Genomic DNA, 22,084 nt, shown 5'->3' with positions numbered 1-22,084 from the left:
AACTTATTTCATAAAATTTAAGGCGCTATTACACTCCGGAGAATCGTGAATTGGGTTCCGATCACATCCAGACAATTTTGGATGTTCAAAAACTGTGAAAGAAAACAAACGATTGCCTTATTGGATTTAACAGGCTATTGTTGTCCATGGATTTATAATTTTGTGGAGATCTCCCAACCTATGTATGACTTTACACATGGGGGAAACATTTGACCAAGACTGACGTTGACTGACTTGTGAGGCCGAGGTAACCTCTACTGACTTAAATATACTGACTTAGATCAAGCTTGATTAGGCCTCTCAAACCACCGATATTCTTGTTAAGTTTTTGAAAATTTGTCAAAGGGGGGTAACAGCTGCTTTTTCCAAAAAGTTATGGCCATAGCTGATATAATCTTGTGTTATCTGACTGTTCATGTTTTGCATGCTTCTCCCGGAGGAGAAAAATTACTCTTTTAACCAAAGCATGAGTGTGGAACTAACAAAGGTGTTACTAACAATTTCGCATGTTACTCTAAAATGATGTACATTCCTTAAGAGACTAGCTTTGATTCCTGCAGGTCCGGATGGAGAACCACATCCATATCTGACAATGGCCGATACTTCGCCAAACCAACAAAACATTTTTGATATACCCCTCATTAACCCCAACTTGATTTTCCTTTCAGATAATTCTGCTGTGAAACTTCTGACCAATGGATCTCCTCATGTCCCATAAGCAATTATATAATAACATGTCTGATCAGGCAGCTGAAAATGTGGCGATAACTTGAGGTTTTTCTTTCTAGGAACAAGGAAGGATGTCAAAATTAACACTAACTTTTGAATATCAATAATGTCTACCTGTCTGTGTAGTGGTACACAGATATGAAGTTCATACAGGTTTGCTGACCCAGAGCATCTCCAAAGGTAGCTGCTTTTACATCTATCTCTCCAGGGCCAAGAAGTTGGAAGCACTGGAGCACCAGGGGAAGATGTCGTAAATGTCCTCACAGGCAATGAATACCAAAGAAGATCCAGTGACACCAATTCATAACATGATTTAAAGGAAACAGGAAAGACTGTTTCAGGGAGTTTAGGAAAAAACAATTGAATAAAAATGTTATTTGATGTATGTTAATTAGTATGTGGATGAAACAACAGATGAATTGTTGATGACAAGAACTGTGTCCAAAAGTGTCCAAACTTTGAATGGGGATCAGTAAATTATTGATGCAAAACTACAGATTGAATGTAAGAAATGAAATTGAAACATTTGAAATTTGGAAAATGTATAATATGGAAGACATTGGGGTTGTATAGTGGTTATCCAGTGCTAATTTTAGGCTACATCACGAGATTAGTATGACATGACAAAGGTGTATGAGTAAATATACAAGACTGAGAGAGAATTCATCGATTCAGAGTGTTACAGACAACATGCCACTCTAAATAGCAATGCTGCTGAAGAACGAGTATTCAGTGGATACAACAGGATGACATGCTTGCTTCGTTGTGTAGAGTTAGACAGGTTTCTGTGTTCTCATACGTATATCCATATGTCATGATGTGAATGTTGTGTTTTGTTGAAATTCTGTGACGTATGGAATGAGCAATAATCTTAACACTTTAATTAGGTTTTACTTCTTATATCATCACATGGTGATATATACATTTTGATAACATTGGAAAATAGGACATGTAAAAAGTTTGGAGTCCAATGACCGATTGGCATATGGTCATTCAATTAGAGTATAAATGGTAATTGGTACTTGTAAATTACAAAGGAGTCTCTTCGCCTAGATTGGCTTGAAGGCGTGGATGCTCCATAGTTGATTAGTAAGGTTTCCTATTTCTTTTTGATACTCCTTAGGAGGGGTATATTTTTGGAATGGGATGCAACAGCTGATCTGTGAGATTCCCCTACAACTACACATGAGAAGCCATAGGCAAAGATTTCGAGAATAAGAACTATTTTTCAGAGCTTGCTGAAAAAGTGTACCTGAGGGGAGTCCTGCAGATGAGGCTAAGGGTAGCCGAATTCGACCTGATTAGGATAAATAGTGAGCTTATCTAGTCATAAAGTAACTCAAAATAATGTGCTATAGGGCCTAATAAGAAGTTAAGTAATTAGTTTTCCCTAAATTGAAGTTCACATAAAAACAAAAATAGGACTCTGAACTTAACAACAGGATTGGATGAGGAGGACTTTATTGAAAACAGACAAACTATGACAGGAGCTGGTTGAAGGAGTATGATTGCAGATGTGCTGGTAGGCTTTTTTCGAGACCTAGTGGGTCTCGAAGGGGGGAATTATGTAGTATCTGTGTGTTTTCTACACATCTTGGGTTACTAATTGTTTCTCCTCATGTGAGTTAAGAATACAAATAGAGTGGATTTACAGCTCCAGGGGTCAGAGTGGTAACTGTGTAAGTGCCAAAGGTTATCAGGTGGCAGACCAGGATAAAGCAGTAAACCTAAGATTGACCCCCACGCCAGATGGTGGGAGATGCTCAAATGTTTGTGTTTGTGCCCGTAGAAGAGCAGGAAACCCACTTGGGTCATTTTGGGGACAAGACATGAAGTTGAATGCAGCCAAGTTAGATGAGTTACGAGGGAAACAAGTCAACTCCTCTTTTAGTCCATTGGATAATTTACCAAAGTGACCAATTAGGAGAAGTGGGTGTGTGCTAGAAAGGGACTCTAAAAACCCTCGCACAGGAAGAGAAGGGGGGTGGCATTTGGTAGAATTCCTAAGATCGAAGGCGTAGGAGTTTTGATAGGGCAAGAGGGCAAAAACGTTTGGCATTACTTTGCCCTGTTTGGAGAACATCAGATGTGGGGCCACACTCTGCTCGGACGCTCGGCTAACCGAAGTTTGTCTCAATAAAGACTGCTCTATCATTCCACCCAGCCTTGCCTCCGCAGAATTCTTTTATCAACATACTACATGCCGACACTTTTGAGGAAGACAGCCCAGAAACTACACCCTCCAATAAGTAGCCTAATAATAAACCAGTGCAGCTGCTTTGCATGTCTTCCAAACTGCAGTATTATAAAAATGTGAATAAACTCATGTTGACAATAATTTGTTGACACTACAGAAATGGCAATTGCATATCACTCACAGCTACACAGGATACACAGCTAAGTAGTTAGCTTCCTACAAGTACCTTGTTTATTGATTTTACATTAATCTACGTATTGTGTTATTAAGGCCTGAAAAAAGCATTGACAGGCTATGAGCACACATGTACTGCCCTGTTCTGGCTTTGAGCCCCTGCCGCTCTATATCATGTGCACGTCTCTGCCCATGGGCGCGCAGATGGGCAAAGTACATCTGCTAATCACAGAGGGCGGGGTGCTGTGCAGAGATAAGTTGTGTCCATCTGGAGCCTTCCTGTCAAAGCGAAACCTCTCTGAATTTGAAGAGAAGTACCGTGTGCTTGTCTGCTCACGGATGACTCTCTTGAAAATAATACAAGTGTGAGTGAAGAAGGCACAGTGTCTGGCTGACTCACTATTTCCTGTAGAGGGGAGGGGGAGAGGAAGTGAGGCAGGGAGGGATCTTGTGTCATTGCCGAGAAATGAAACTACACGGCTGAAAGGAATCTTCTCCCTTTCTGACAGACAGCTCATCAGGTAAAGTCAAAGTGCTCTGACTCGTCTCGCTGATCTCATGTGCGACAACAATTTCCCATTTTGCTCATGTGATTGTGTTCGCAGATACACTGATCTAAATATAACTTCAGAGGATCAAACAGATGTGTCCAGATTGAAACGTGATGTCACAATAACAAGCATATTGTTTGACCTATTTAATGTTGAGCTCAATTTGACTGTGTCAAATGTTCAAATGCCGAAATCGTTACTCCAGAAAGTGTTTTGGAGCATGTTTCAGGCCATTTGGAGTTAGACTTCAAATATTCACGAAAAATAGAAATTCCACCAAAATCAAATAAAAAACAGATTGTTATAAAATAACCAACCAGTACAGGAAGTCCTGATTTGCGTCAATGCGTCGAATGACCTGGAATGACCTGTACAGTTTTATGATCATGAAATGCTGGCAAAACTTGTGAGGAACCTGCTTGTTTTTCACATTTCCCAGGTTTTGAATTTAAAATCGTCGATTAAACGATTAAATCCTTCTTCTCTCGTCTAGACATGGCGGCGGCCAACAGCCAGGAAGAGCAGCTCCAGTGCTCGATCTGTCTGAATGTGTTCTCGGAGCCTGTGACTACTCCATGTGGACACAACTACTGCAAGACTTGCATCACAGGGTACTGGGCCAGCAGCGGCATACCGCGGTGTCCCCTCTGTCAGAAGAAGTTTAAAAGCAGACCGGAGCTTCAGGTCAACACAGAGTTCAGGGACATGGTGGAGCGCTTCAACAGCATGAGGATGGGGGCCGAAGACACCGTCCCTGCCAAACCAGGGGAGGTGCCCTGTGACGTCTGCCCGGGGCCGAAAGGCAAAGCCCAGAAGACGTGCCTGGTGTGTTTGGTCTCGTACTGCCGGCCTCACCTGGAGCAGCACCAGAGTCTCACCAGGAAGCACCAGCTGATGGACCCAGTGTCAAACCTGGAGGACAGAGTGTGCACGAAGCACAACAAGATGTTTGAGCTCTTCTGCCGCGTGGACCAGACGTGTGTTTGTTTCATGTGCCTGAGAGACGACCACGCAACGCATGAGGCCGTCCCGTTAGAGCGTGCGTTCACAGAGAGGAAAGCCCGGATGATCCATGTGATGTCAGAGATTGAGATGATGGAAAACAAGAAATCCAGGAGCATCAGGGAAATCAAACACTCAGCTGAACAGAACAAGAAAGAGTCAGAGAAGGAGATAGCAGACGTTGCTGAGGCTTTCACCGCTCTGGTGGCGTCTCTGCAAAGGAGCCGGGCTGAGCTGATGGAGTTGATCGAGGAGAAGCACAAAGAAGCAGAGAGGCAGGCTGAAAACCACGTGGCACAACTTGAGCAAGACCTCGCCGAGCTGAGGAGGAGGCGATCGGAAATGAAGCGCCTTTTACAAACAGAGGATCACCTGGACCTCCTGCAGAGCTGCCCGTCTCTCCACTCTCCTGCAAACACATTCGACGTCAGTCGACGTGGTTACGTGAGGCTGGTGAAAAAAGTGTTGGCTCAGATGGAAAAGACTCTCAGTAGTGAGATGGAGATGCTTATCCACGAGGTCAGGTTGTCTGATGGCTGTGAAGCCGCTGCACACACTGATGCTGCTGAAAGACTGACGACGGATGAGTTCATTAAGGAAGGGTGGAATCCACCTCAGGACCAGCTGATGATGATCCAGCAGTGCCATGTGGTGGACGTGACCATGGACGCCTATACAGCCAATTCCAGACTTGAGGTGTCTGAGGATGGGAAACAACTGAGATTTCACGATGGCCGTCTGTCTTTTCATTCTTTATTTGGGAGAAGATTTACATTTCTTCCTTTTGTCCTTGGGAAGGAGGGCTTTTCCTCAGGCAGGTTCTACTACGAGGTTCAAGTCAGCGGGAGTAAATGCTTTGTCTTGGGAGTTGTCAAAGAGTCCATTGACAGGGAGATGTTCGACTTTCCCATACCAGAAAATGGAGGCTGGTTATTTATCAAACTGACCAACAGATACCAAGAGGAATATAGAGGTAATTTTGTCGAGCCTCCCCTGAACCTGAGGCAAAGGCCCCAGACAGTCGGGGTGTTCGTCGATTATGACAAAGGAGAAGTCTCCTTCTATGATGTGGACGCCAGGACTCTGATCTACTCCTACACAGGTTGTGCTTTCAGAGAGACCACACCAGCGCTGAACACCTTTCTCTACTCTATGGCTGGTGCTCCCTTGAGTGGCAGACCAAAGCTCTACCCTGTTTTCGGTATGTTCGAGACAGGGGTGAACAGGGAGTTCCTCAATGAATTTCTTGCAATCACTCCTGTGGCCCGTACCACTTAAGGTGCTAGATTTGTCATTTCATACGTCAGCACTTGGACATGCACGTTGTGGAATATATATGTCCATGAAATATATTCTTACATTTCATTTGCACAGTGTTTAGCTTTCTGTTTTTCCAAAAAGACAGAAATTCTAAATGGACTAAACAGGTTAATATACCTGACCACTGGTGTTAAAGATTGTTTCACATCAGGAAACAAAGCAGATGAAGGTAGACGAGTTTGTATGAGGAGATGCACATATCCAACCAGGAGATGTCACTGTTGGTTAACCAGTGTTCTGGTCTGTTTCTAATTCTGATTATTAGTTTTTTTTTACTTTCAAATATACATACAGATATACAGGTTTTATAGGTGAGACAGTTTGTCAACTTTATCAATTTGTCAAGCTACCAAAAATTAATTAAAACATTTTTTTTTTTTACCAAATGAAGAATATTAGTATTTATATAGAAAATATAAGTATCTTTTCAAATGCAAAAAAAAAATAAAAATAATAATGATAATTTGTTTCACAAGTGTGAACATTTGTTTTGTTTTCTCAGGTTTATGTGATAAAAACTAGACACCTTTTAGTTTGTAAGTGTTGTTCAAACAAAATATGTACCTTAAGTTGGTTAATTTGGGCTTTGTAGAAATGACGGGGGAAGATTTTGTCTTATTGCATAGCAGAAAAAAACAATCAGCAATGACAATTATCTGTTGAGCTGCAGTTGACACTAATGAATGCTCATTTTTTATGCTAAGAATCAATAACTTTGTTTATCAGGGATGTCTTTTCATTTTAGTATAACAAATGGGAGCATACTATAAATGTCACACTATGTTTTGATCGCTCTATTTTTGAACGCCAATAAAATCTGTTTGGCATGCACGGCCAAACAGTGTCTGATAAATGATCTTCACAAGCACATGTTTGTTATGTGTTGTGTATCATATGGTGCTCATATGTATTACACTGCTTAATAAAAGTGCATTTTTTAAAAAAAACTAGCTTCTCAGATGCACTTTTGCATCAAAGCCCTGATCTTTTTCAATCCCTACACACACAAAGTAGCAGCTTCAATTGTGAAAAGTGTCAGTTGCCCTCGTCTCACTGTATCCTATGATAGCACGGTGGATCTCTAATCCTGGCACCAGTGTCTTTATCGATTCGTAAACAGCAGCTTAACAAAATGCTTTTATAATGAGGCGACCCCTGCTGGTGTTTGCCAGTGGGGTCTGGAGTGGGTTGCTGGTTGGCAGTGTCTCCCTCTCTTTCCTTGCAGACAGATGCGGCAGTTAGCTCCAGTTCTTTTGTTTTTACTTTTATGCACCATACAGCATCCACACACACCGTACTTACCATGCATCTACATCCTACACCACTGATCTCACTGCCTCTCACATCTCATGTTATTGTATTTTCTGAGTTACCTTTAGTATTGTGTTAAACAAATATATTTTTGTTATTCCTTTTGAAACGGTGCGTCTCTCTTTGTCATGGCCTTGAGCCAGCTGTGACAATTATAGTATCAAGGCTCAACTTAAACTTATAAACATACTATAAACATAACAAACTTGATATCAGCGCCATAAAGATTCCAGTTGTATTGAAGTGAATGAGAAAATGGACACTTGTGCTGCAACAATCCCAGTAGCTAATTTGACCAACTTGAAACTGACTCCTGCCAACTAAGTCTTTCGCTCAGGTTGAAACATTTTTAAGGATATTTCTTCAGCCTCATTTGAGACTACCCGGAGCAAATATTTCATTTCTTTGCGTCCAGCAGTCTTTCCTTTGACGTGGTGTGCCGCATCATTTAGACACAGAAACCTTGTTGTCCACAAGAAGTTCTCAGGGTCTGCTGCTGAACTGTCCACTCTGACTGGAGCAGCCAGGGATCTTTGCTTGAGGGAAGCGTTAAATTGATCGAGGAGATTATGTCTCTAATTCTGAATCCATCAGTCTGGTCAAAATATCACATAAACTAGACAAGAGGCCGGAGGGTGGGTGACAGACCTGTATTGCTGTTTGCGTGTGTGGATTACTGTGTAATTGGTTGTACGGAAAAGTGTACATGACCATGCAGGTGGATGCGTTTGAAGTGTTTGAAAATTGTGTGTTTGTGCTTCTGTGTGTGTGTGTGTGTGTGTGTGTGTGTGTGTGTGTGTGTGTGTGTGTGTGTGTGTGTGTGTGTGGTGTAGCCTGCAGGGCTCCACAGACTCGGTGAAAGCGTTTGAAACACTGGTTATTACGCACATGTCAGGAAGGCCCAGATGAACAGGAAAGGGCAGCAAGACCCCACTTTGAGATCATCTCTAAACATACTTCATGAAAATAGGATAAAAAGTGAACACTGAAGTGAGTTTGTGTCCGGTGTAGTATCGAGAACATGCTTGTTTTTGTCTGTTTGGTACAGTAAGGCCTGGATAAACAGGTAAAGAGGACTGGATTGGCTGATGAAGAAACAACCTCTCACTCACAGGGCAGGATCTCTAACCACTCTTTAGCAGAAGAAATACAGCCTTTTATGAGCTTTATTGGCTTTTTTTAATTGGCTTTATTGTTTTTGTGTGTGTGATATGTTCTATCAGTGGTAATCACACAAGATAAGAGAGACATATTTTGTAATTATATTATCCACACTACTAGTTTAAACATTTCAGCACAAGTCCAGTTTCACCCAGTTCGTTTTGTCATTAGTTTTTATTTCATTAATCTCATATTATTGTATGTATATATGTATATACACATACATATACATACATATGTGTGTATGTATATGAATATAGGCTACACACATTTTTTTTTTTACCATTTTAATTACATTTTACATACTTGATATTTATTATTTTTATTATGTAAGACGCATTTTATTTGTAGGTGACTGTTCTGGACTTCTGCACATTTCACATTAAAACAGTCAACTTGGTTTTACAGTGAATACATTGTATAATGTATAATGGACAAACAATGGAGCGTGGATAAACATGTAGTTCATACTGACGGTCAATTCTTACAACCTGACAGCCGACCCGACCCAAAGAATCTAGTCTATATGTTTGACGAGTTACACCCATGGGCGCGCAGATGGGCAAAGTACAGCAGCTAATCATAACACGTGGGGCGCTGTGCAGAGATAAGTTGTGTCCTTCTGGAGCCTTCCTGTCAGAGCGAAACCTCTCTGAATAGATACACAGCGTGTGTGTTTGTCTGACCGCAGATGTCTCTCTTGAAAATAAAATAAAGTGGGAGAGAAAAAGGCGCAGCGCTGCCAGAGTGTGCCTGACTCACTTTTTCCTGCAAAAAGAGGGAGAGAGGGAGGCAGGCAGGGAGGGACGGTGCGTTATTCCCAAGAAACGAAACTTCACGGCTGAAAGGAAGTTCCTCTCCCTCTGACAGACAGCTCATCAGGTAAAGTTACGGCGCTCTGACTCGTTATTTTGATCGTATGTGCGACAAAACTTCCTGTTTTGCTCCTGTGCTCCTAAATATAACTGAGGATCAGACAGATGTGTCCAGAGTAAAACGTGACGTCGCATCAACAAGAATGTATTTTGTTTGACGTGTTCAGTGTTTTTCTTTCCTTAATGACGACTGTTATTATTTGACCTGACTATTCCCACAGCTTTTATTTTGAATATCAAACCGGGCTGATGTGTGGCAAACACAATATGTCTTATTCTAAAGATTGAACTTCAGTCATTGTCTGATAACTGCAGCTGTCAGGAGAGCGCAGTGGAGAGAAATGTGCGGCCTTTGCCTCTGAGATGTAGTGAAGTAAGAGTGCACGCAATACCTGAGTAAGTGTGTGATGTTAGTGTAATAGACTGAAGTAAGTTTTAGGTTGGATATTGATATTGTTTGTTTGAGTGAGACAAAAACAATGTTTCTTCACGCTCACTTGATGACAATAGTGACGATAATTATTAAAATATCATTAAATTATGGTTGAATAATACTCAACTGATTTCATGTTGCTCACTTATTTTGACTGTGTTACGTATTCCAATGCCTTCCATGTCGTCTGACCCAGTGACTCAAAACCAATGTTGATTTGTTTTATTAAATGGGGCCATTTTTTAAAAATCCCATTTTATATCAAAGTATTGATATAAAAGAGCAGAGGCAGTGAAAAACATTATAAATGTGTGTCTCTGACGTGACTTTGGTTTGGAGTCAGTAGGTCACGTGACATGGACTGAAAAGAAAACCATAATTTTCATGATGAATATTCATAGAAAACAGGAGCAGCAGTGTAGTCCAACAAAAACAGATGTGGCTCATTCAACCGGTATAGGAAGATGTTTTGGCACTACTGATTTTGAGTCAGTTTGCTGAGTCTTAATTCAGGGTCTGCATACTTTGAAGGACCCAGCCTTTGCGGTCTTCAAAGGTGAGTCCATCGGGGAGACCTTGTTAAGATCGTCATGATTAAATACTTCTTCTCTCATCTAGACATGGCGGCAGTCAGCACCCGGGAAGAGCAGCTCCAGTGCTCGATCTGTCTGAATGTGTTCTCGGAGCCTGTGACTACTCCATGTGGACACAACTACTGCAAGACTTGCATCACAGGGTACTGGGCCGGCAGCGGCATACCGCGGTGTCCCCTCTGTCAGAAGAAGTTTAAAAGCAGACCGGAGCTTCAGGTCAACACAGAGTTCAGGGACATGGTGGAGCGCTTCAACAGCATGAGGATGGGGGCCGAAGACACCGTCCCTGCCAAACCAGGGGAGGTGCCCTGTGACGTCTGCCCGGGGCCGAAAGGCAAAGCCCAGAAGACGTGCGTGGTGTGTTTGGTCTCGTACTGCCGGCCTCACCTGGAGCAGCACCAGAGTCTCACCAGGAAGCACCAGCTGATGGACCCAGTGTCAAACCTGGAGGACAGAGTGTGCACGAAGCACAACAAGATGTTTGAGCTCTTCTGCCGCGTGGACCAGACGTGTGTTTGTTTCATGTGCCTGAGAGACGACCACGCAACGCATGAGGCCGTCCCGTTAGAGCGTGCGTTCACAGAGAGGAAAGCCCGGATGATCCAAATGATGTCAGAGATTGAGATGATGGAAAACAAGAAATCCAGGAGCATCAGGGAAATCAAACACTCAGCTGAACAGAACAAGAAAGAGTCAGAGAAGGAGATAGCAGACGTTGCTGAGGCTTTCACCGCTCTGGTGGCGTCTCTGCAAAGGAGCCGGGCTGAGCTGATGGAGTTGATCAAGGAGAAGCACAAAGAAGCAGAGAGGCAGGCTGAAAACCACATGGCACAACTTGAGCAAGACCTCGCCGAGTTGAGGAGGAGGCGATCGGAAATGAAGCGCCTTTTACAAACAGAGGATCACCTGGACCTCCTGCAGAGCTGCCCGTCTCTCCACTCTCCTGCAAACACATTCAACCCTTTGTCCCACTCCAGCCCTCCACTCACACCAGAGCTCTCCGACGTCAGTCGACGTGGTTACGTGAGGCTGGTGAAAAAAGCGTTGGCTCAGATGGAAAAGACTCTCAGTAGTGAGATGGAGATGCTTATCCACGAGGTCAGGTTGTCTGATGGCTGTGAAGCCGCTGCACACACTGATGCTGCTGAAAGACTGACGACGGATGAGTTCATTAAGGAAGGGTGGAATCCACCTCAGGACCAGCTGATGATGATCCAGCAGTGCCATGCGGTGGACGTGACCATGGACGCCTATACAGCCAATTCCAGACTTGAGGTGTCTGAGGATGGGAAACAACTGAGATTTCACGATGGCCGTCTGTCTTTTCATGCTTTATTTGGGAGAAGATTTACATTTCTTCCTTTTGTCCTTGGGAAGGAGGGCTTTTCCTCAGGCAGGTTCTACTACGAGGTTCAAGTCAGCGGGAGTAAATGCTTTGTCTTGGGAGTTGTCAAAGAGTCCATTGACAGGGAGACGTTTGGCTTTCCCATACCAGAAAATGGAGGCTGGTTATTTAGTAAACTGACCAACAGATACCAAGAGGAATATAGAGGTAATTTTGTCGAGCCTCCCCTGAACCTGAGGCAAAGGCCCCAGACAGTCGGGGTGTTCGTCGATTATGACAAAGGAGAAGTCTCCTTCTATGATGTGGACGCCAGGACTCTGATCTACTCCTACACAGGTTGTGCTTTCAGAGAGACCACACCAGCGCTAAAAGCCTTTCTCTACTCTATGGCTGGTGCTCCCTTGAGTGGCAGACCAAAGCTCTACCCTGTTTTCGGTATGTACGAGACAGGGGTGAACAGGGAGTTCCTCAATGAATTTCTTGCAATCACTCCTGTGGCCCGTACCACTTAAGGTGCTGCATATATCTGAGTAAACATTAGTGTGTAACATCTCGTGCCAGATTTGTGATTTGTTATTTCACATGTCAGCACTTGGGCATGCACATTGTGGAATATATAGTGTATTTTATCATTTGCAAAAAAGCAAGGAAAATGGACAGTAAAACACTCTGATATGTACTGTCCATACAATATATTCTTACATTTCATTCACACAGTATTTAGCTTCATGTTTTTCCTGCAATATTGCTAAAAGAAAAAAGTTCATGAGACCGTTGGTGATGAGGTTCATTTCACATTAGGAATCAAGGTAGATGAAGGTAAATGAGTTTGTATGAGGCAACCAGGAGGTGGCACTATTGGTTAACCAGTGTTCTGGTCTGTTTCCAATTCTAATTTCTTTTTTGGTTTGCTTTCAAACATACATATAGATATACAGATTTTATTGGCTTCCCCCTGCGACCCCATAAAAGGGATAAAGCGGTTACAGGCAATGGATGGATGGATGGATGGATGGATGGATGGATGGATGGATGGATGGATGGATATACAGGTTTTAGAGGTGAGGCAGTTTGTCAACTTATCAATTTGTCAAGCTACCAAACATTTTTTACCAAAGGAGGAAATGTCAAAGTATCTTTTTAAAGCAAAAATGCAAAAAAAAGTGTTTTCTCAGGCTTATGTGATAGAAAACTAGATGCATCTTAGTTTGTAAGTGTTGTTCAAACAAAACAACTGACTTAAGTTGGTTAATTCAGTCTTTGTAGAAATTACAGTGGACTTTTTAAAGATTTTGTCTTATTGCATAGCAGAGAAAAATAATCAGCAATGACAATTATCTGTTGACCTGCAGTTGACGCTATTGAACGCTCATTTTTTATGCTAAGAATCAATAACCTTGTTTATCAGGGATGTCTTTTAATGTTAGTATAACAAATGAGAGCATACTATTTACTTTTTGATCACTCTTTTTTTGAACAGCAATGAAATCTGTTTGGCATGCACGGCCATACAGTGTCTGATAAATGATCTTCACAAGCACATGTTTGTTATGTGTTGTGTATTATATGGTGCTCATATGTATTACACTGCTCAATAAAAAAGTGCATTTACTAAAAAGTAACTTCTCAGAACTTTTTTTTTGTTTCCTTAGATGACTTTGATGGAGTTATGTTGGGATGTCAAGTGTGGGCGTTGTGTTTTGTTCTGATCATAAGAGGAATTCCGTGTAGTTTTTCTTTACAATGATAGAATAAGTGAAAGTTCATCTGTAAAAGGTTCTGACATTTCAGGAGGGAGCGCTGGTCCACCGCGCCTGGACCGTTTCTCTCAGGGGAAACTTTAGCCAGCCGACTATTTATACCTCAGCTGTCTGACTGACTGGCGCCCTGGGAACTGGGACACTGTGTGCGAGTCTGTGCGTGTGTAACTCTGTGTGTCTTCGATCATTGTCTAGCTGGAAAGATTTCTTTAGGATTGTGTGTAATTGTGTGTGAGACCGACAGAGAGACAGAGAAAGAGCCCTCAGGCCAGAGTGACCAGCTATGAAATATGCCACGTCGTAGCTGGATACTGTATGTAGGTCATTCACTCATCAAACAGACTGAATGTGAAGTGTCAACATGCCATAGGTCCAATGCATGGACGCACAGGGAACATGTATGCATCACACGAATAAGATGAGGGGCGTCCTCTGTAAAAGTGAGCAAATTAATTGAATTGTGAGATTAAACTTTGATATTTGATTGAACCATTTCAATCTATGCAGCAGTGACTCACTGTCATTAATTTAGAGACATGTGACTCAGGTCTCTCAGTCCAAATTCCAAGTCATTTTTGTCAGGGCAAGTCAAGTCACCAAGTCAGTTCCCTTTTACCACTTTAAGGAAAAAGTAGTCGTACCTGCAGAATCCGGTCTTTATAAAGAGAAAAGACAAGGCAGTAGTCTGTCTCACAATGTTTTTACACAATCTGTCTAACCTGCTCAGAAAGAATTGAAGTTTTATACACAACAATAGAGGTACAGTCAAATCAGGCCATGGATCGCCAAAATAAGGGAACAAAGGAAAAAAGAAAATTTAAAAACATGACTAGACTGGACTAACACCTGTAAGGAGCTCCTTACAGGAGCTAGTCCAGTCTAGCTGTTACTCGTTCACATTCTTTTTATAATTTGGGGCCATTTTTTTATTTGCTTCTTTTCAGTGTTTAATCGTGTCTCTTGATTGTTTATTTCTCTGATGTATCAGAATTTTTATTTTGTGTATGTTTTTGATTCCCAAAAATAATGTGAGGCATTTCAATAGACTTTTATTGCACATCCATGCACATGCATATATGCCCCCATATCCCAATGTCCCCAAGTCATTTGGAGAAGTTTGTATTGTATGACAGTCATACAGGCCTTCATTCATACTTCATCACATTGTGCTGATAACATGCACTTTGACTTGAGTTACATTTTTAGTACTGGACTTTTACTTGTAATGGAGTATTTTTACCATTTGGTATTATATATTTGCTTTTAAAGGATCTGAATACTTCATGTGTCACTGAAAGCTGATAAATAATTGAATCTGAGCTGCTGAATTCTTTCGTCATCAAGTTATCTGGATGAGATGCCAACATATTGGATTAACTATTTTTTTTTAGATATAAAATGAGTAAATAATATAAGCTGAGTGCGATTTAATAAAATAAAAAGTATCTCCTTTATTTAAACGTGCACTATGTAGTTTAGGGGGAGATATTTCAATCAGTAGAGAAAATCTTTGTTAAAAAGAAACTTTTTTGTGATTGAATACATGGAATAAACAAACTGACCTTAAAGGACAACACAATTTCTTTCTGTTTTAATTTGTTTATATTTGGGGGACTTTTCTGCCACCTTTCTAGCTTCAAACAGCATTTACCTCAGAGCTTCTTGTTTATTCAATAATAAAATAAAATAAAATGTAAGTTTTGAATATTCCCTCATTGATGTTGTAAGTATTAGAACTCTTGGTTTGGTTTTATTCTCCAAAACTACAGAGTGCCCCTTTTAATAATTGTGGTTTATCATGCACGCGCCTCATCGAGGGAGGGGGGGAAACGGTGGTGCGTCTCGGGGGCGCGCGCTCCACAGCTCCGACGTGGTGACGTCACGGGAGCGCCCGAGCGGCAGTTGGGGGAAGCCACCAGTGGCGGAGCTGGCAGAGACGGGAAGGAGGGAAAGACAGACAGAGGAGAGAGACAGGAGGCAGGCAGGGAGACAGCTACAAGACGGGGGAGGCAGCCCCGAAACAGAGCGTTTCACCTCGTCTGACCGTCTGTTACGTTACGAAACGTCACTTTGAGGCTCTGACAGCGGCGGAATAACTGAAGAGGATATGTGACTGGCCTTTTTTTTTTTTTCTTAGCTTATTTCACAACCCGGGGGTCAACAACGTAAACACAGCCGCAGTGAGTACTGGAACTTAGCTGGCAGTCTTTGAGTGTGTGCGTGTGCACATGCATGTTTTATTACACAGGCCTGCCTACCTACGTGTGTGTGTGTGTGTGTGTGTGTGTGTGTGTGTGTGTGTGTGTGTGTGTGTGTGACAGACATGTTAGCCTCTCACCGGCCAGCCTCACATGTCTGTGCGACTCGGGATAAAAGGGAACACCAGCCAATAACGTAATTAAAATGTGATGGCCGCAGCTTTCAGGTCAGCTGTGGGACCCACGGTACGTGTCCCGTCCGCTGTCATCGGGGTACATTTTGTATTTTACGGGACAATGGGAGCCCCCTTTACGGCGAGGCGGTCTGTTCAACAAACCAATTGTAGCTGTACAGTCAGAGGCTTTCCCTCGATGAAACAGGCTAATAACGGCACACTGTGTCTCGTCTCTGTCTCCAAATGCGATTATCAATCTGTTCACTGAGTTGCAGGCGACTGACAGCCTCGTAGCTCCCTTTTATATTCCCTCACAGTGACCTTATTGTACTTTATTGTGTGTTCATCTCCCTGAGGGGCTCACACTGTGCCAGGGGTAGTCAATGTGAAGTTTAACCTCTTGCTGTATTATTCCCATGGGGGCTTTTAGTTGTGTTTGTAATATTCCCAACTGTCTGACTCAGTTTCCTCAGGCAGGTCGTTTGAACTCTTACAAGTTCTCTAAAATGATGTTATTTTATTTATTTTATTTTTTTTGGAAACGCACAGGACTGTCAGCAGACAGCCAGCCGACGGATCTCGCACGCACTCAGCCGAGACGAGATCAAGCAAGCTCGGAACGACGTCTTTACAAAGCTAATCGATACGAGTCAAACAACGATATGATCGTGATCGATAAAAGGTGGGGAGGTGAAATGTGCTGCGTGTGTTTTGCAACACCCCGCAGGGGCAGAGAGTGGGAAGCGAGGGGTGGGGAGAAGAGGGGACGCCGCCGTGATTTCCTCCCTGTTCCGCCCACAGCTCTGTTTCTCTGCACCGCCCATCCAGTCAGGGAACAACTGAGCCGCTTCCTTCCACTGATTATTGTAAACACTTGGACATTTTTAAATGGCCCAGGCCCTGCACACCTCAAGGCAGTCTGGGAAAACACAGCTCTACAGCTGTTATCTTTTGTTTTAGAATCAGTTTTGATAATGGCTTTCAAAACTTTGCATGACCTGGTCCTGGTCCCTGCAGCTATATCAGTCTAAACTTTTGGTTCCTGATAAAAAGGGGCAGACCAATAAGTTTTTGAGGGCCCATACCGATTATTAGTAATCAAGGATACCAATAATGCACAGCACTGGATTTCTCATTGGCAAGCATGACTGGGATGGGTCAGACAGATGTCCCATAGTAAAATTAGTCATAGCCTCTGTGAATTGTGTTTTTTTTTATTTTCTCAAATTGCGATTTCAGTTTAACACTCCTTAATCTTTCAGCCAGTAAAAATCTATTTAGAATAATAAATGATGGAAGTGACAATTTGCTCGCGACTTCGATGTACTTTACCTGAATATTTTCATTTCCTGCTACTTTATAATTTGATTTCCCAATCCGATAGTGTTGTGGGTGAGACATTGAATGAGGCACCAGGGTGGTGACTTTAGGCAGAACAGATGCTGCATCAGAGCCAAAGCAGTGCATCTTTTTTTCATGAATTTATCAACAGCCTCACACAAATAAAACACTGATACTGGTGATCGGAAAAATGCTAAATATTGACGCGATAATAGGCCGGGTCAATAATTGGTCTGTCTCAACTAGTGCCTAGTCTGAGAGCCTTCTGACTCCTCTAATGTCCAGGCTCAACCCATGATAGATAGATAGATAGATAGATAGATAGATAGATAGATAGATAGATAGATAGACAGTCAGACAGACAAAATTCCAGGGGCTGTTTGGGTCACCTTCTCAACTCCCTTCATCTTTATTTAACTTGGCAAATTGACTGTACGAGCACATTCCTCTTTACGGGACGAGCCTGGGGGAGTTCCTCTCTCACTTTCTCTTCCATTAACTACTACACACTCCCGAATTAGTTTCGTGCTTCCCTGCCTTTGTGTTAATCGTCAAGTCTCAGCGGCAAATTTTCCATATTTATTATGTAGGCAGCATCCAAGATCAGATAAGTGTGCTGTGTGTGTGTCTGTGCGTTTCTATGTGCATGGCATCGATGTGCTTTTCCCGCATTGGTGTATTTATGGATGCGTGTGAGTCACGGTGTGTGTGAACGTCTGATTGTATGCACGTTTTGTTTGCCCAGCCTGCATCTCGGATTAATTTCCTGTGGCACACAATAGACTGGAGCTGATGGTATCTGTCCCTTATCAGTGTTGTGCTTTCCAGTGTCTGAACCATATTATATGTCTTATCGCTGATAGAACTGGTGGCTTGGAGTAAAGTAACAAGTCGTCTCTGCGGTGAGCCAAAATCTGTATCTTGCTCAGACATCTTCTGCCTTATATTTTCTCCCAAGTGTAATTGGGCTGCTCAATCAATTGAAAAAAAAACAAAAAAAAAACACCTTTCCAGTTTTAATTGATTTTTCTCTTTGTGGGAAACTACACACCCTAAAAAACTTTTTTTGTGTTTTCTATTCCTCACATAAACCCTGTAGAATTTGTCTTAGTTTTGCTTTTCACTTTTTTTTACTTGCAAAAAAAGCAAAAATCAACACAAAGCTAACATTGTGATTTGTCATCAATATCACGCCACGACATGGTGACAATATCTTATGTCAATGCGGGAATCTTAGCCAAACCACTAATGATCCGTTACTCAAAACCGAATGGCAGCACTGCGTGAGCTATGCAATATACAGTAGTGCTAAATGAGTCTGAGAAAGCCCAATTCATCATGGAATAGTGGGAAACTGCACATGGAGAGACCTGGGGCCCCAGATGTCGAAGTCTTAAATGTGAAGTTTTGGACTTTGGATGAGATGGATAAATGTAAAAATCACTTTTACTTATACTTGCAAACTAAAGAATAAAAGCTTTTATTTTGGCACATGTGTTGGCAGATCCTGACATATAAGGAGCTAGACCATTAAATGTTGAAAAACTAGAAGAAAAACTGACTGAAATGCTTAATTGATTATATAAATGATCCATCCGATTATTTTTCTTTTCTAAGAATTGTTGTGCAGGAAAACTCTTACATTTAAATACAAATCTTTTTTAAAGGAACAATATGGGAGATAGAGGGTAAATCCTTGCATTGATTGGCTATTCCTGCTCAGTACACACGTTATTAATCATATGATGACTATTAAGAGTTGTTCTTAAAAGTTACTCTTGCACTTCGCTTGTTGGTTGTCGGAAAGATGGCCCTTTCTTCTTAGAAGCCTTATGTACTAAGAGTTAATATTACCAATCTTTTCTGCACTCTTTAGACAAATAAGCTGTTTTTCTGGTTTTCAGAGAGGTGACGTCATGATCGTCATGTAAAAGTAGCTGTTAGGGTAAAAAAAAAAAAGCTAAATCCGGTAAATGTCAGGTCACCTACTTAAATCTGTAGACAGATCAGGTGCATAGCGAGGACGGCTCCCCCCTTCAGCGGGGCTGTCTAGTTGACTCTCAGTGAGATGTGAAACCCCAGACAGCACCAGTGAATCCTTTCCAGCCACATCATATCACAAGGAGCCTGACAGGAACAGAGAGTAATGGTGAATAATAATATTCAGGATGAGTATAATGTGTTTTTATGAGCCCCGGTCCCAAGGCGAGAGACAAACTTTGTCAAATTCAGCACCCACGCCGAAACACCACAGCCGGCTAAGTATAGGTTGAGTGGTGCATGTTTGTGTGTGCGTGTTGCATTGTGCAGTGTGACAGATGGATGCGGGGTTGTCACATAAATAGAACATACTGAACACCTTCAGGAATGCTGATGGAGAAAGAGAGAGGCAGCGAGAGGAAATGAAAGCATCGCGGAGACAAGTTAGAGTCGGAGAGGGGAAAGGAGGGATTAGAGGTAGGAGACAGAGGGATGGGAGAATGAGAAATAAACAGGTGGAAGTATTATAATCAAACAGCCTCTCTCATAGAATACAGAGCTGCAATGATAAATTGATTGGTTGTGAACAATAAAAATAATCACAAACTATTAGATAATTGAGTCATGTTTTTAGTTATTTTTTGAGAAAAGTCTAAAATCTAAGTCTACGTCGAAATTCTCTGATTCCAGCTTCTTAAACACAAATATTTTGTGGTATTTTGTGGAATATTTTCTCTACTCTATGACAGTGAATATCTCTCGGTAACATTTGAGGACTTTGGTACACTGATATTTTATATACCAACCATTTTTTTTGATTGTGAAAATGAAAATTGTGGTGCCCACTTACCGTGAGAATCACAATCACATTTGTCAAAATAATCACAATATAATTTTTTCCCCGTAATGTGCTGCCCTACTTGAAGGGGCATAAAATGTTCTGAGTTTTGAGTTTGAGCTGTGCTGGGAAACTGACAACAAAATGTGAAGTCTGCGTTCTGCTGTGCCGCAAGTACAGTACTTGGCATTCCACCACAAAGACTTTCTTGGTAGCCTAGTGTGATATTCTGGGATTTTATCAGACCTAAGACAACACAGAGTGTGGAGGAAAGATGAGACATGCAGAATGGCTGTTAGTCACAGTACGAGGAGGCAGAGGATGAAACGCAGGGCGTTGTGTGCACTGGAGTTTCCTGCAGAGTGTTTTGTGGACATAAAGGGGATGAGGTTATTTTGGTTGTCAGGTTCCCTCCTGAACTTGTTGTAGGATCTTTTCCAGAATGTTCAGTGGTTTTAATCAGGTGTTTTGTGGCTACATATCTTATCTAGTACAATAGTGCTGCAACTAATGATTATTTTCGTTGTAGTCTAATGTGTTGGGTATTTTCTCAAATAGTTCATTAGCTGATGTCAGAAAATTGTGAAAAATGTTGGTCAGTGTTTCCCAAAGACTAAGAGGGCATCCTCAAATGTCTTGTTTTGTCCACAACCCAAAGATGTTAAGTGCACTGTCATACTGGAGTCAAGTAACCAGAAATATCCACATTCAAGAAGCTGGAATTAGAGACTCTAGACACAAAGGTCCAATATTTAAGAAAATCATTGCTCAGTCTGATTCCCAACTCAAGATAATGGCCAACCGGACCTATAATCTCAAAGTATTTGACGATTTGGAAATGATACTCAAAAATCAACTTTCTTACAATTTTTTTCAGAATATTGATTGGATTACAGCTGAAACATTAAGACAGTTAGTTGATTGGCAGAAAGTATTCTGTAGCAAAAATGCACAGGGCCCAGCTTCTCAAGGGTGAACATTTTCCGGTTTTCTTCATCTTTTATGATATAAACTTTTTTGGGTTTGTCAGACCAAAAAACCTATTTGAGGATGTCACTCTGCAATTTTTTTTAATCAAATGATTGATCCAAAATCATAATCTTTAATGAAACTGAACACTATTTGCAGCCATAGATATGGTCATAACACACCTTTGCACTTTGGTTTATCAAGTAACATTGAGTTGCAAGCATGAGAAACAGTCTTACCACATCATCCACTTACTTATTTACATTTCACGGTTTTCAACTCCAGCAAACTCCACCTGTTGATAAAAACGACTGTTTCCAAGGTCAAGAATGAACTTTCATGAACTCTTGACGTAGCTGTGCTTGACAGATGTTACTTAAGGCAGAGCCACATTGCTTTCTCACATTGGTGTGAAAGGGCATGAGGGATGGTGAGCCTGTGGACAGATGGGTCTTGAACAGTCATGTGCTAGTGTTTTCCCGACCTCATGATGCCAACTGCGTCAGAGGTGTGTTCGGTTCTGGTATTTCTGTATTTATCGTTTCTTCTTGGAAATTGAGCTGAAAGTGCAGATTTATGAAAAGGTTTGTGGTAGGTTCATGTGAAATCAAAAGCTTGAGGTTATTATTATTTATATCGGACTCTTGGTTTGTTTACTGTTCCTCACCCTCAGCTCTGCCTGAGTCTAAAACCACCACGTATAAATCCCCAAATTGTGGGACACACTGGTGGTTTATTCATGTGACCCATAGACTTGAACTGCAGAAAACACAACACGGTGTGTGTTGTGGTTTCCATGAGGTTCTCGAGCCAATAAAAATAAAATGAAATGTGTGTGTGTTTAGCCGTGTGATAGACTGCTGACCTGTCCAGGGTTTGCAGTTCCCCGCCTCTTGCTCAGTGCATGCTGTGAGAGGCTCCAGCTCCCTGCAACACAAAACAAGATAAGCAGTTCAGAAGGAGAAGGATGTGTGTATTTATTCTCCTGTCCCTCTTTCAGACCAACGTAATGACCCAAGATAAATAATGTTATCGCTTAGTTTTGATACAGTGATTGTCGCTGCCCTACAGTCGGCAGTGACGCAGAGAACAGCGTGAACATGTGAGCAGGAGAAGTGATTTTTTTTTATC

General features: G+C 41.9%; 2 protein-coding genes across 9 annotated transcripts in view; both read left to right on the top strand.

Moving 5' to 3' along the window:
• The first annotated feature begins 3,399 nt into the window (after positions 1 to 3,399).
• On the top strand, positions 3,400 to 12,251 carry LOC119032817 (E3 ubiquitin-protein ligase TRIM39-like). Of its 3 annotated transcripts, XM_037122392.1 has the most exons (3): positions 3,400 to 3,621; positions 4,145 to 5,072; positions 11,300 to 12,251. In XM_037122392.1, the coding sequence occupies exons 2-3, from the start codon at positions 4,147 to 4,149 to the stop codon at positions 12,201 to 12,203; spliced, it is 1,830 nt and encodes a 609-aa protein (XP_036978287.1). In that variant the 5' UTR covers positions 3,400 to 3,621; positions 4,145 to 4,146; the 3' UTR covers positions 12,204 to 12,251. The 3 variants fall into 3 exon arrangements, with proteins under 3 accessions (XP_036978287.1, XP_036978286.1, XP_036978288.1); XM_037122391.1 differs by lacking the exons at positions 3,400 to 3,621; positions 4,145 to 5,072 and adding an exon at positions 9,051 to 9,327 and having other exon boundaries at positions 10,372 to 12,251; XM_037122393.1 differs by lacking the exons at positions 3,400 to 3,621; positions 4,145 to 5,072 and adding an exon at positions 9,351 to 9,716 and having other exon boundaries at positions 10,372 to 12,251.
• A 3,097-nt stretch (positions 12,252 to 15,348) lies between these two features.
• Positions 15,349 to 22,084, top strand: part of LOC119032634 (ELKS/Rab6-interacting/CAST family member 1-like) — a 124,931-nt gene continuing 118,195 nt past the window's right edge. For all 6 annotated transcript variants that reach the window (XM_037122052.1, XM_037122051.1, XM_037122050.1 and 3 more), the window contains exon 1: positions 15,349 to 15,631. The gene's annotated coding sequence lies outside the window, so the exon portion shown is untranslated. The remainder of the gene's footprint in view (positions 15,632 to 22,084) is intronic.

This window comes from Acanthopagrus latus, chromosome 14 (assembly GCF_904848185.1).
Source record: "Acanthopagrus latus isolate v.2019 chromosome 14, fAcaLat1.1, whole genome shotgun sequence".
Lineage (NCBI taxonomy): Eukaryota > Metazoa > Chordata > Actinopteri > Spariformes > Sparidae > Acanthopagrus > Acanthopagrus latus.
Note: the sequence above shows the minus strand (reverse complement) of the source record. Positions and strands in the feature narration are given on the sequence as shown.

Bases quoted from the DNA above. Each gene is read 5' to 3' on its own strand.
- LOC119032817 (XM_037122392.1), top strand. From the start codon at position 4,147: ATGGCGGCGGCCAACAGCCAGGAAGAGCAGCTCCAGTGCTCGATCTGT. The intron at 5,073-11,299 runs ATTCGACGTCAG...TCCTGCAAACAC, and splicing joins CTCCACTCTCCTGCAAACAC to ATTCAACCCTTTGTCCCACT.